We start from the raw sequence: 14405 nt of genomic DNA, 5'->3' as shown, positions 1-14405 counted from the left end.
GCACAGCCAGAGGCTCTTTCTGCTCAGCTTCATTAGATGGTTAAGTTAGGGGAAAAGAGCATCTGTTTGTTGTGTAAACAAGTGGCTTGTGCGAAAATGTCACCTGTAGAGGATTGGGATGGAGGAAATGTCTGTCTTCATACCTGGATGCCAAAACTGGGGCTGTTCCTCTGTGTCAGGCTTTGCCAAGAAGCCAAGACTTCTTTCTTTATGACTTCCCCTTGGTTGTCCTTTTCACACCAGCACTTCTTGCCCTTGCTGCCAGGAAGGACGAGACCTTTCCGGAGCCTCACGTTGGCTTTTCCCCTGTCTGGCAGGGTCTCGGTGCTTGTGCCTTCTCAAGACCAACTCAGTACAAATCTCCTGGGTCACTGAAGGGAATCTGTGAGGGATTCCTCCCTTTTGTGGCCTGGCAAGCCCAGTGTTATTCTTAGAAGGCAGGCAGAGTGTTTTTCAAGGACGCCCGACCAGAGGAATGTCATTCCTCCATGCGTGGGATGGAATCTGGGCTCGAGCTGGCCTGTGAGACACAATCTCCCAAGAACAGTTTTATTTACTCCCTGCCACTCTTCCCCTCCAGTCAAGGATGTTCTCTTGCGACATAATTGGTCCCAGTTCCCACCTTAGAAAGCTGTGATGTTCTGTGCGCTGCAGCTGCCTTTCATTTTTGGGGGATTGTTAAAGTTCATGAAAACAGTCACGTTTTACACCATCTGCTGTGTGCAAGGAGGTAACCAGGGTACAGGCTGCAGGCCAGGGAGTGGGGAGCATCCTCCCTCTGTGACTGCAGCTTCCCAATGCTCCTTTGCCTTGCCTCCATTGGCTTTTTTGAGCAAGGGCTTCCCTTGCTGTGTTGTCCAGTGTGATGAGCCCCAGGTTTGGGTCCAGCAGCCCCTGAGCAGCGTGGGGGTCTCTGATGAGCCCCAGGTTTGGGTCCAGCAGCCTGGGCTCTCCTCCTGCAGCCCCTGTGGGGTTTAGCAGCAGAGCCCAGGGACAGAGAGAGCTGTGGGATGTGGCTCGCCCAGACCCGAGGAGAGAGCAGCATAAATACATTTTGGATGTCTGCTGCTCTGGCTTTGAAAGGGGATATTGGGATGAATGATTTAAGGCACTGGCAGGAGGGACTCTGGGCTGACCTGTTTTCCCAGAATCGCGCACACAGAGCCCTGAGCATGTCCCACCCTGGTGGGTGCAGACATGAAACGTTCCACGAGCGTGGTGGAACCAGCGCCGCTCGTTTCATCTGCAGCGCACGGAGTCATTGCTGCTTCCTTTTGAGGCTGAGAGGAAAAGCAAAGCTTTAAAGAAGGGGAAAAAAATAAATAGAAGGAGCTGCAACTGGTTTAGCATTCTACAAAGTTTCTCCGAGTCCTCCAAATCTTTAATTGACTCAGGAGCATAAAATTGAGAAGGGGAGAGAGTGAGAGAGCGTGCGAGTGGCGCGAGTGATTTGAATAATTTATTGTCCTTTGAAGTTGCAAGAGAAATTTCAGCTGCCTTGGGGAGTAATTTCTCCCCATTCTGAAAGGGTTTCTCCTTATTTTAAACTCATTCAGAGGATGATAGTTTTGCATTTTCTGCATAATTAATGAGCATAGTTCCCCCCACTCTCACGCAACCTCTGAAGAGTGGTGGGTGATGAAACTTGGTGGTTTTTTTAATTAATAAAGTCAAATTAATTTGACTGTGTCCTCATCCTCCCTCACTTCCATTGGAATCTATGGATTTATTTATAAATTAGCCTGAGCATGCTGCTAGGAGTGCCGACAGATCTTACAAATCTTTAGCCTGGACTTTGATTTGTTTGGATGAATTTCTGAAAAGATGGTGTAAGGGTTTTTTCAGTTGAGCTCTTAAAGATCACCTTGAGACTGGCTCCAGTGATGTCCCAGGGAGCCAGGAAGATCCTCCAGCTCTCATTTCCCTTTATCTGTCTGTCTGGGGAGGATCTGCTTGCTTTTGAGGGCGTTTGTGGGTTTTTTTCTCTATGACTACTATGATACACCCCTTTTCTTCTAGGATCTGCTAATTGTGATTAATTCCAGTAGCTGCCCCTTGAGGCAATGAAAGGGAGAGGGATCTTCTTCCTGGTGCCTGGAAGGGCTGCAGGACAAGCCATCCCTTGACAGGTGTCAAACATGAGCAGGAACTGTCCTCCCCCAGAAAAGCTCACCTTCCTCAATTGCTGTCTTTGATAGAAGAATTTAAGGCATCGCTGCTGCTTTTCCACATTTCCATTTCTCTCTCATTCACATCTTGCACTGTTTTCCTGGCTCACTGGGTCTCTAGTGTCCCAAAGCTGAATCCATCACATCCTCACTGCTGTCAGTTCTCAGCACTGTTGTTGAAATCTCCTTTTTTTTTTTTTTGGATTCTTTTGTGTTGATGCTCCCACTACAAACCTGAATGATGAGTAGTGTGGTTCAGAGGCAGAAATCGTAATGACTCGTGTGGTAAGAGCCCAAGTTCGCCACTGTTAGAGGTTGTGCTCATCCTTTAGTCATGGCTTTATTAGGTCTTGGTTTCTCATTTTTGAGATCTCCTATCCCAAGCTCCTCGACATCCCAGTTTCAACAAGCAGTGCAGGCTCACGGGACTGTTTAGACCCAGGTATTTCAAGCTTGTATATCCACAACCTCCTTTGTTCCATGAAAAATATGGGCTGCAGTCTGTCACCAGAGGTTGGACAGGAATGGTGTAATGATCTTTTGAAAACACCCCAAGTTCTTGCCTCTAGGAATTGCACCTCACCCCGTTCCTGCCGACTCCTTCTCTTGCCTGAAGGAAAGAAGCAGTATGTGGAAGTAATACAGCTTTTATTTACAGAGTGAGAGAGCACAGCTTTATCGGACATATTTTATTTGCCTGGTGTGCCTTTCATGCCCAGAAGATCCCCACGTGCCCCTGTGAGCTGCCCCATCCTGGCTGGGGTCACCCTCTCGTGCACGCAGAGCTGCAGGGCAGGATTTCCAAATCCCAGGATTTCCAAACCCAGGATTTCCAAACCCAGGATTTCCCTGGTGTTTGCAGGCGCAGGGCAGGATTTCCAAACCCAGGATTTCCAAACCCAGGATTTCCAAACCCAGGATTTCCCTGGTGTTTGCAGGTGCAGAGCTCTGGGTGCTCTCACTGACCAGGGCTGATCTCCCCGACCTCATCCTCAGCAGGACCCCGAGCTGCAGGGGCTTGCAGCCGTTTGTTTTGCCCTTGCTGCTGACTCTGCTGTCACTTTGCAGTGCACAGGAGCACGGCTGGGCTGGATTGAGATGCCATTGCCCCCTGGGAGCTGGCTCGGGGCTCGTTAAGCTTTTGCTCCTCGCAGGCTTGTCCCGTAGGAAATGTTTTTCCATGTTCTGGTATCCCCCGTGGACTCTGGTTCTTTAGTGACTCAAACAGAGCAGTGGAGGTTGAGCAAAGAGCCAAATCCTTTTCAGCTGGGTCTTTCCTAGGTGGGTGGTGAATCAGGCTGCTGCAGGATGCCAGTATCAATGACATGGCTGGAGGAGAAGCTGTCTGAGCGATATGGCAAGGGCAGGCAGAGCTCCCTGCCTCGAGCTGCTGCTTGCTAACAACCCGGGATTGCTGTCATTGATGGACAAGGGGCCCTCATTAAGTTGCCAGGACAGCTCCTTGGGTCTCTGGCTCTGCTCTGGGTTGTTATGCCTTGTTATGGGACGTGTGGACAGATCTGGGATGAGATGCTGATGGAGAGCGCCCGGGTACCCCCAGGGTCCTGGCTGGCCACGCTCCTGTGCTTGCTGGAGCTTCCTCATCAAGGGAAATATAGGCTGGATATCAGGAAAAAGTTTTCTACAGAAAAAGTTATAAAGTTCTGGAATGTTCTGCCCGAGGAGGAGGTGCAGTCCCCATCCCTGGGTGTGTTTAACAAAGCCTGGATTGGCACTGGGTGCCAGGGCTCAGCTGAGCTGTTGGGGCTGGGTTGGATTTGATGACCTTTAGGGTCTCTTCCAACCTGGTCGTTCTGTGAATTCTGTGAATCCCAGGCTGCCATCCTCCATTGCAGCAGTGCTCATCTCCTTCAGCCCCTGCTGCTCACCAGCAGCAGCCTTCTCCTGGTAGTGCCAGCAGGTGAAGGAGGATCCTGGCCAGAGCTCCACCTGCATGCCCACCTGGTTACTCCTTGGCTGGTGGGTGCCAGGAGAGGGCGGGAGCACAGATCAGCAGCTGGGGCACCTGCTGTGCTGCCCATGATGGCTGAGGGAAGGGAAGCTGAGCCGTGGGAGGAGGATCTTTGTGGAATGGCCACACAACTCCCTGTCCTGTCCCACCCAGCAGTTTGCATCCCCTGTGTATCACCACACAGGCCCTGACCCTTGCAGAAATCCCAGCTGGAGGAATGTTCTCCTGGGCTGTATCAGGGTGCCAGTCACTGGAGCTGGGACTCATCCTGTTTGCCACGGAGAGAGGTGGATCCTTTCCATGCATGGGGATGTGCAGTGGCAGCCTGGAGGAGTCCTGGCGTCATCCCAGCTGCTGCTCCCAGGTGATAAGGAGCAGCCCCATCCCTGAAAACCAGCAGTTTAAACAGACCAGGAGCAAGGATTATGCTTCCCCTCCAGCAGGCAGGATAAGGTGGTTTTTCTCACCTTGGAAGTCAGAACTAGGAGCAGATTTTTGGTAGCCTCAGTCTCCTCCTGCCTCAGTGCTGCAGGCTCGTCCCTCCCTCCCTCCCAAAGGTCTGGATCCCAGGGCACTGCAGACAGGAGCTTGTGTGGATGTGCCAGATCCCCAAATCACCATCCTCATGTGAGAACAGCTTGGCACGTGCTGCCTCAGGCCAGCCAAGGGGAGAGGGGGGAGCTGGCACAGGGTTGGGGCTGTTGGACTTGTGCAGTGAAGGTGTACTAAACGAGTTCTTCATCTTCCTCACCATTTTCTGTGCGTGTTAACTCCTGTGCTGCTGCCATCCTTCACTGCTGTCCTTGCTCCTCTGGGCCTTGCAGGAAGGAGAGGGGCTCATCCTCCACGTGACATTCCCCCTGCCCACAGGGAACAGGCTGCATCCTGTGGTAACCCAGCTTTTCCGAGGCAGGTAAGGGCTTTGGTGGCTCAGCAGCAGGGGAATAGCCAGGTGGAAGCATTTCACTTCTAAAAAAACATCCTCGGTCTTTTTTTACCCTCCTCTGCCCAACCTTGCCAGTGCCATCTCCCTGAAGGGAGCCAAGAGCTGCTGACAGTGAAAGGAAGTCTCCATCTGAAGCCTATAATTATCCTGTCTGCCTTCCCAGAAAAGGCCAGTTGGGGAGCAGGCGTGCTCCTGTTCCCTGGGCCAGCCCTGCCCTCCCCTGCCTCCCCAATTACTGCCTAATGGACTTTTTATGATGATAAGACTGGGTTGGGGCGAAGTTATTGACGGGGAAATGGAATATAATTCACTCCCTGTTTGTTTGTTCTGTCAGAAAACCCTCATTTTAATTTTATTTGTGAGGCACTGAGAAACAGCCCTCAGAAAGAAAAAGTGCAAAATCTGTCAGTAAAACCCTGGATTTTGTGAGGTCCAGAGTGTCTGCAGGACCTGTCCAAGGGGTGTCCTCAATCCTGTGGAGTGCATCCATAGACACTCCTCCCCAGTCCTTCTCCCTCACCTGTCCTGAAGGAAAATGTGAATTCTGGAGTTTTCTCACTTGTCCTGAAGGAAATGTGAATTCTGGAGCTTTCTCTTCACTTGTCCTGAAGGAAAATGTGAATTCTGGAGCTGTGTTCCTGTAGCCCTGTGTGCAGCTCCCCAGCGCTGCTGCTGTGGAGCACAGACCCATTCCAAACAGCCCATCCCTGCTCCCCACTCTCCATCTGTCTCAAATTTGGCTGCTCTCTCCTGTTTTCATCTGCTCTGTGGTTTGTCTCCTCCATCTAATCCTCACTTCCTTGCTCTGGCTCTGAGCACCTCCCTCCTCTCCAGCCTGCTCCACTTCTCCTCACTTGGAAGGGCCCACGAGGATCATCAAAGTCCAACTCCTGGCCCAGGAATCAGCCCCAGGAATCCCACTCTGTGCCATTTCCCTGCTGATGTCTCCTCATTCCCACTGGTTCTGCCATCCTTCCTGCCTTCTGCTCCCCGTTCTATCTCCCTGTCCCCTGGGCTGACAGAGCTGCTCCTCTGGCTGTCCCCAGTTCAGGGCAGGGGTCTCCATGTACAGGCAGAGCGCAGCAGAAGCTCTGTGTAAAACTGATCCCCGGAGCATCAGGAAACCCTGGGAGCAGCAGGAGAGAAACCCTGGGAGAGGCAGAGAAACCCTCGGAGCATGGCTGGACCCCAACCTCACCTTCCTGGACAGGAATTCAAAGCACAGCTGCCCAGGGCTGGGCTTGTGGAGCACCTTGGGCTCGTTCTGCAGCTGGGAGCCCACCAGCAGCGGTGGAAAAGGGAGATGGAGTTCCACTAGAGCAGCAGGAAGCTCCAGCCCAGAAACCAAAGGGAAGAGGGAGGAGGAAGAGGAGGAGAAGGGGGGGTTTAATCCTCTGCACAGCAGTGGGAAGGACATCAAATTTGCTCCAGGTTGCTCTGGAAATTAGCAGGAGGTGAGAAATAACAGGGAGAGATGTCTCATTCCAGCTGACACGGCTTGGTTATTGGGAAATTCCAGAAGAATTTCAATTTTTATCTTCTTCCCCCAAGAAGCACCTCCTGGGGAAGGTCTCTGAGCTCTCTCTGGCGAGGTCTTTGTGGTTATTTTGTTTTTCTCTCTGCCTTCCAAGGCTGCAGCTGTGCTCGGTGCCGCCTGGGGTGCCGAGCGTGGAGCAGGTCTGTTCCCTGCTCCGAGCTGCGTGTGGTGTCTGGAGCAGGACAGACAGACAGGTGTGAGAGATGAGGGTTGTCACCTCCCTGCCTCGTGTGACAGCTGGGGGTGCAGCAAGGGCGAGCCCAAGGTCAGCTGGGCCTGCACCAGAGCCAGAATCCCAATTATGGGAACGCTCTGGAGCCCAGAACAGCTCGCTGGGTTGTGCAACTCAAAGCAAAATAACCTCAGCCATGAGTGGCTCCCTGGTCTCCTCTTTTACCTTTGCTCTCAGAGGTGGAGCTGCACATCCGTGTCTGTGTGTGTGCACAAAGTGGTGAATTTCCTTCTGCTGGGTGCTTTTGGGCGAGGGTGGAAGCTGTCTGTGCCTCTCCTGCAGCAGGGACACGCTCCCAAGTGGGTTCTCCATGGGGATTTGGGGCTCAGAGCACGGGGCCGTTTGCTGGAGGTGGAACGGAAATGATGAGCACGAGGTGTGGGTCGCCAGGACGGATGTGTGGGCTTCCACAGAGCTGCCAGCAGGCCCCAAAATTGGGAACAAAACCCTCTAAAATGCGTGTTTTGTGGCTGCCTTTCCTTTGTCTCGGTGGATTGCTGCTGCTGTGGGCGAGGGCCCTTTCAGGCAGGCTCCTGCTGCTCTGTGCCGCGGCCAGCTGGAAACAAGAGGGAGGCCCCAGCCCTGGGGCTGGAGGGGACAGGGCTGGAATGGGCTCAGGGGGATGCTGAGGCAGCTCTGCAGAGGGACAGTGTCACCCACCCTGGGGCCGGGGACATCCTCCAGCCTGTTGCTTGGCACCTTTGGGGCCGGGAGGAGACAGAGTGGAGGGGACACGTGCCCATCCCTGTGGGAGCAGCCCCAAAGCTGCTCAGGGGGAGCTCAGGAGGGAGCAGCAGCTCTGGGCTGCTGTGGGGAGAGCTGCTGCTGCGCTGTGGTGTGTCGGGGAGCCCCAGCTCCTGCCCAGGCTCTCTCCATACCCCCCCATGGTGCTGCAGGAGCTCTGCCCAGGCGTGGGGAGGGCAGGGCAGGGACGTGGTGCCCGTCCATAACCGGCTCTTCCTCTTCTCCCCCTGCTGCCATCAGCTGTCAGCTCAGATATGTGAAGCTCATTTGTTCTCCTGCCTGCCTCCCACCCCTCAAAGCACCTCTGGGTTCCCCATGCCTCTCCCTGGCTGTGGATTTTGACGTTTCAGACAGGCATATGGCGGCCGGGCTGTCTCCCTCGCTGCTCGTCCATCACCGCCCATCCAGCGTGGCAGCCCCTCCTGAGGGGCTCTGGTGTGAAGGCTGAGCTGTCCCCTCCTTCTCCCCACTCCTACACCCCCCCAGCCTCCCTGCTGCAGAGCTCTCAGCCTGGTGTGTCATCCTCACACGGCGATGCTGGCTGCTTTTTACATGACTGTGTCCCAGTAACTTTTCCAGCCTTGGTGTCGCGTGGAAGGGGGAAGGAGGAGAGGGGAGAGGAGGCAGCAGCGTCTTTGTGCTTGCTGAGGAACTGCCCGGGTGTGCAGCCCTCCCCCGTGGGCTGGGGGAGGAGGAGGAGACCCCAACCCTTCTCACCTGAGCCCCAAAATCCTGTGGAGCCCAGGGCACAGGAACCAGGGGGGATCTCTCTGTTCCCCATGTGCCAGTGGAGCTCAGGGCATGGGAACCAGGGGGGATCTCTCTCTGTCCACAGGAACCAGGAGGGATCCCCCTCTCTCTGTCCCCACAGCCCGTGGCAGCTCTCCAGCGTGGTGCTCGTTGTTTTTGGGAAGTGTGTGGGCAGGAGGGAGAGCTGGGCTGTGACTCGATGGCTTTGCACTGAGCTGTGGAGCAGGATCACAGGTACACAGCAGCCAGCCAGTCCTCCCAGCCTTCCCTCTGGAGACCCAGGCCCTGCAGGAAGCCTCTTGTAGTAGGAAAATTCTTTTAAGCTCCAGATTGTTCCGTTCCTATTTCGATACTGCACAGAGAGTGGGCTTTTCTACTTTGCAAGCAGAGAAAGGGGGAAAATTATCTCTGTGACTGCTGGACTGCTGGAACTCAGACTCAGCCTCTCCAAACCCGGCTTGTTCTCAGCTATCCGTGTGGGAAGGCTGGTGAAGTGATATAAAACCCCCTGGACTGTCAGTATGCTGTCTGGAAAATGTGTTTCTTTGGTTTTCAGTTATTTCTTCAAAGCCGTGGTCCTGCAGTCTTGGCAGACGAGGGCAAACGCCTCTGAGTGGGCTGATGGGGTTCAATGGCACCCTGTCCCTGCCTGGGGGGGCTCCCAGAGCCCTTTGCAGAGCTCCCACCTTGTGTTCCCCTTTGAGCTGGGCCTGGCCCGGCAGAGCTGAGGCTGCCCCACAGCACGGCGGGGCTGGCCCCAGCTTTGGATCTCCAACAGCACCTTGGGTCACCAGCGCCTTGGATCTCCAGCATCCTGGGTCACCAGCCCCTGGCTCCGGGGGTCCTTGGTGTTTTGGCCATCTCCAAGGGGCTGGGAAGTGCAACTCACTGTCTCTAAGTGTTGTTTTCAGCTCTACCAGCTTCTGGGGATGCTCATTAGATGGCTTTTGCAAGGGCAGTTTCCCCTGTACAAAACAATTTAAAAGTCCACTTTTCAGGAGTAAAAGAGGTTTTGCAACAGTGAGATCTCTTTGTAGGATCAGGCATCCTAATCACAGCCCCTGGGTCGCCATCCCCTGGGTCACAGACACCTTGGATCACCAGCCCCATGCCTGGGGTGGCCCTGGCTCTCTCCTCCCCAGGGGCTGCTCAGTGCTCAGCGTGGGCTGCAGACAAACGCTGCAGTGACTGGGGCTGCAGGGCTGGAGAGCACGGGGAGGGAGGAATCAGATCTGCAGCTCAGAGGCTTGGGCAGTTTTCAAGCCAACAGTTTAGCTCTGGTTCTCACCCATTTTCCAAGTGAGCAGTAAAATCCAGTGGGTTGGGTGGGGGGGATTTCTGTTTGGCTCCTTGTGTGTAACGGCGAGTCCCCTGTAGGCAGCTGGGAGTTGCAGGAGCTCAGGAAAAGCCCCATGCACAGACAGCTCAGCCCACCCTGACCCCACAAAGGGGTGCTGAGCCATGGCTCCAAATTCAGTGGGTTTTGGAGCACCATCCCGTTCTCAGGACAGAAATAGAACCTTGTTTTTCCCCTCGTCTCAGCTCTCATCAGGCAGCCTGCACCCATTTAAATGTATACGTGACATTAAGGTTTATTAGGGGCTTTTATTTTAGGAAATGAACTTGCATCAATAAAGTGTTCTTAAAAGCCCTGGATGTTTTTAGCTGTACCTTCAGAATTGACTTCTGCCAACCCTTCAGCTATCGAGCGGAGGTGAGGGCAGGAAGGAAGTCAGGGGCAGAGTGAGCATTTATATCTTAGCCTGGAGCAAAGTTTGGGTTTTACCTTTCTCAGATGCAAGACAGATCCCCCAGTGCCAGTTCCTCCAGTGGGACCTGCCTGATAACCTTTAGCTGTAACATTGCAAAGAAGGCTCTGACCTCTAAATATAGATTTGGGTATTTATAAATGCACTGCTTTGTACACACGGCGTTCGGTGGGACGTAAACAGCTCCAGCAAATTGTATTTACCTCCAGCATGGAAACAAATGCTTGATTGCATCACATGAGCTTGCTCAGTGCCTTTTATTTATATACTGCTGGCCACGGCAGGCAGGGAAGGGGAGAAGGTTTCCTTTTGTCTTTTGACCCCTAAAGGACCCTGGAGATTTCTCCCCAGCTCCCCTTTGCCCCCCTGGGGGAAAGCTGTTTGCATGTTATTTTATAGCCCCCCGAGTATGAACAGATACATACACACAGTTCAGAGTCACATGCTCTGCTTTTCTCAAGAAAACAGACGGCAACTTTATGATCTGAGTGATTTTATTTGAAGACAGCTGTTGGCCTTGTGATTTAAATATTTCAATAAATTCTAAACTAACTAGATGAGAGGAAAGCGTTCAAGGAAGACAGGTTAGAGCACGGAAGGAGGGTTCCCGGGGATGGGGGCAATGTGGGCTCTGCACAAACGCTGCTGGCCTTGGCTTCCTCTGGTGAGCACCTCAGAGAGCCCGTGCCAGGCTCTGCCATCCCTGCAGAGCTGCTCTGCGGGCAGGGGCACGTTGATGGGAGCAGGGAGGGGCTGAGGGAGGGGTGCTCAGGGCTCAGGTGTTGTTCTTTGCCCTGCTGCTGGCTCAGGGGAGGTTGGAGGAGACCCTGGCTCTCTCCTGGAGCAGCAGGAACCCCATGGGAGGCTTTCCTGGGAGTCTCGTGCTGGGCAGGAGCAGGCTGGGCCCTGCTCCTGGCTCTGACAGCTGCCCTGGTGGTTCTGACCTGGTCACAGCTCTGTGTCCCATCAAATTGCCCCCTCTGAGGGGTCACTGTGTAAATGGACCTGGGAGGGCCACAGAAGGGCTTGCAGGTGAAAGCAGAGGTGCCACAACCAAAGGGATTTCACATCCTAAAGCCACTGGCAGCAGCCTCTTTGACACCATTGTCCTCAGGATCTCTGTGTGCCAACCCCTGCCCCATCTATTTCAGGGTCCTTCTCCCACCTTCTCCCCTTCCCTGGCTGTGTTCCTGTAAATCTCCCCTGTTCTTGGTGTTTTGGCCATCTCCAAGGGGCTGGGAAGTGCAATTCACTGTTTCCAAGTGTTGTTTTCAGCTCTACCAGCTTCTGGGGATGCTCATTAGATGGCTTTTGCAAGGGCAATTTCCCCTGTACAAAACAATTTAAAAGTCCACTTTTCAGGAGTAAAAGAGGTTTTACAACAGTGAGATCTCTTTGTAGGATCAGGCCCTTAATCATTTTCTGCTGGAGCTACTTCCTATGTAGAGTGGAGGTAAAGGCTGCTCTGAAAAAGGCCAAGAGGTTTAATTTCAGCTGGGATCATTAAGAACAGCAGCAACAACACTATTATTAATTACAAACCGTGTTTGTTCGGGTTTGTCTTTGTGAGTGCCGCTGATGATGTTTCCTTTTTGTCCCCAAGGTCCCCCCGTGTTCATTAAAAAGCCTGTGGACCAAATTGGTGTGTCAGGAGGGGTGGCCTCCTTCGTGTGCCAAGCCACTGGAGACCCAAAGCCAAGGGTCACCTGGAACAAGAAAGGGAAGAAAGTGAACTCTCAGAGGTTTGAGGTAAGAGATGCCCTTGAAATCTGGTGTCTCTGGGAAGAGAGACTGACACAAAGCAGCCCCTGCTCCTCTTTGGCTACCCTGGACCTGATAATAAAGGGAAATTTGGAAGGGGAGGAGTTTTAACAGCAGGAGGAGAGAAATGCAAGCTCTTGGCCATGTCAACAGCTGGGTTTGTTCCAAAGCAAGAGAGAACTTGGCTCAATTATGTTATAGAAGATTTTTATTTTGTTTTGTTGGGTTTTTCCCCTTCCTGGGATATAATATAACTTCCTGCTTTCCTAAGAAACCCCAGCTAAGCTGGTGGTAAATGTACCTTTCATACCCATCTGTGGCTCAGCATTTTAATCCTGGGACAGTCTGGAGTAAACACTGCAGTTGCTGGCATCCAGACCCAAGCAATTGGCATTGTTTAGATAGAAATGAGAGCAGAGGAGCAAGGACTGGGAGGCCATCCTGTGGAATTTGCTGTGGGACTCAGCCCTGCCAGGCAGCTGTGTGCTCAGAGGAGCTTTGTGCTGGCAGATGGAGGAACAAGGCAGGGCTCCATTTTTATTTTGTTTTCCTTTGGTCTGTTTCATCCTCCTTCACCCCAGTTGTGCTGTGAACACCCCAGCCCATCACCAGGTTCTTTCAGAGCCTTTGAGATGCACCCTGGGGGTTTGGTGGGTCAGTGGTCCCTGGCAGGGTTTGCTGGGACACTGGTCCTGTGTGTGCCTGGTGTCTCTGGGAAGCAGCAGCCCAGGGCCCTGATGATGTGTGTGTGTCTCTGTCCCCAGACCATTGAGTTTGATGAGAGTGCAGGAGCTGTTCTGAGGATCCAGCCCCTGAGGACCCCCCGGGATGAGAACATTTACGAGTGTGTTGCTCAGAACCCCCACGGGGAGGTCACTGTCCACGCCAAGCTCACCGTGCTGCGAGGTAAGAACCTGCCCCAGCTGCCTGCGAGGGCTCTCAAAACCCATGGCTGAGGTACAAAATCCTCCTTGTTTGGAGGTTTGTTGGGTTGGGTTGCGTTTGTTGGGTTGGGTTTGTTGGGTTTTGTTGGGTTTGGTTTGGTTTGTTCTGACCCATCAGATCTGTTTGCTGTTCTTACCTCAGAGAGGCATAAAAGTGCTGTGTGGAAACAGAGCTAAACCTCACTTCAGGGGGTTTGACTGATGATGTGCTGGGGTTCCTTCCACCCTGAATTATCCCATGACCCTTATGATCTCCCTCCCCTCCAAAAATGCCTTCCCCAGATTCAGGAGCAGCAGCAGGAGCTCCCCATTACACACACAGAAATGCAGCTCCAGGAAAACCCTCACTGAGGAATCCCTTAGTGGGCTGGGGTTAAGGTCATTATTATGGATCTGCATGGGCTTTCACACATTTGGTAGCAGTACAAACATTTTTCCTAGTGCAGGGGTACCTATTGTGCCTTTCTGGGCTTCTCCCCTCTTCCCAGAGCTCCTTGGCTCTGTGCACTCTCCAAGGAAACAATTCCCTTCTCCATTTTGTTCTGGTTCTTTTTCCCACTTGTCCCCGTTGGAGAGGATGTTTACATGGATGCCTCCCTCGTGTCATCTGTTTGAAATATGCTCCCTGAACTGGATGTGGGGGAGGGAACAATATGCTGTTGCTCTGGATGCCTCTGGATGTTTGCTGTTATTGCCCTGGAGATCCCCAAAATCACTGTGGGAAGTGCTGGGCGAGGCTGGGTCTAAAACTGACCCATCTGAGGGCTTGGAGCACCCACCAGAGATGTTCTCTGTTCCAAGCACAGGGCAGTGCAGGTGATCCTGGCAGGAATGGGGTGATGGATTGGAGCCTGAGAGCTCCCAAGGGGAATTTAGCTTGGCTGTGGATGAAGCCATGGGTGTTGGAGCAGCAGCAGCAGTAAAAGCCATTCTCTCTGCAGTGAACAAGACTAACAACAATCCCAGGAGCTGCAGGCAGGAGCCCTACAGGGCCAAGGGGTAGCTCTGCCTATGGGCCAGCCAGAAATTTCAGTGTTCCCTCCAGGAGCAGCTCAAATCCTTTTGGATATTTAAGTTTGAAGGCAGTGAGCACATCCTTCATAGTGCAGAGCAGAATTGGTGTGTGACTCCCCAAAGTGCAGCAGGGAATTCACACCAGACACGAGGGGCACAAGGCAAAGCCCCCAACCTCCCTTTTCAGCTGGGAACATCCCTGCCTGGGCTCTGTGCTGTCAGGATTTTGGCTGCCTGGGAGCGTGGGGGGCTGTGGTCCAGTCATGCCTGACAGATTTGTGTAGGTGCCTTAGATGTGTGTGCAGCTCCTGTGCCTGGCATGGCATTTAACCTTCTGTTGGAGGGAGGTGGTGGGATGGAGCTGTCAGGAGCTTGGAACGGTGCAGTGTGACAGGAGTGTGTCTAACTGTGGTTATCCCAGAGGGTGGGAGCCTTATTCTTCACACTTATTCCCATGGATTCCTTTGGAGCTGTGACAGCCTGGGAGAAGGGCCCCTGCAGTGACATTCAGAGCTTGTACCCCTTGAATTCAGCTACAAGCCTCCCTGGGCAGCCCCTGCCAAGGCCT

The 14405-nt window shown here is 53.3% G+C and overlaps 1 protein-coding gene across 1 annotated transcript in view; it reads left to right on the top strand.

The window, feature by feature from the left end:
* The window catches only part of PTPRS (protein tyrosine phosphatase receptor type S), a 124163-nt gene that overhangs the window by 37316 nt on the left and 72442 nt on the right, over positions 1-14405 (top strand). Inside the window, exons 3-4 of the mRNA XM_031064009.1 lie at positions 11722-11867; positions 12644-12785. Coding sequence (XP_030919869.1) covers positions 11722-11867; positions 12644-12785 — 288 coding nt within the window. The remainder of the gene's footprint in view (positions 1-11721; positions 11868-12643; positions 12786-14405) is intronic.

The sequence above is a fragment of the Geospiza fortis genome, unplaced genomic scaffold, assembly GCF_000277835.1.
Source record: "Geospiza fortis unplaced genomic scaffold, GeoFor_1.0 scaffold299, whole genome shotgun sequence".
Classification (NCBI taxonomy): Eukaryota; Metazoa; Chordata; class Aves; order Passeriformes; family Thraupidae; genus Geospiza; species Geospiza fortis.
Note: the sequence above shows the minus strand (reverse complement) of the source record. Positions and strands in the feature narration are given on the sequence as shown.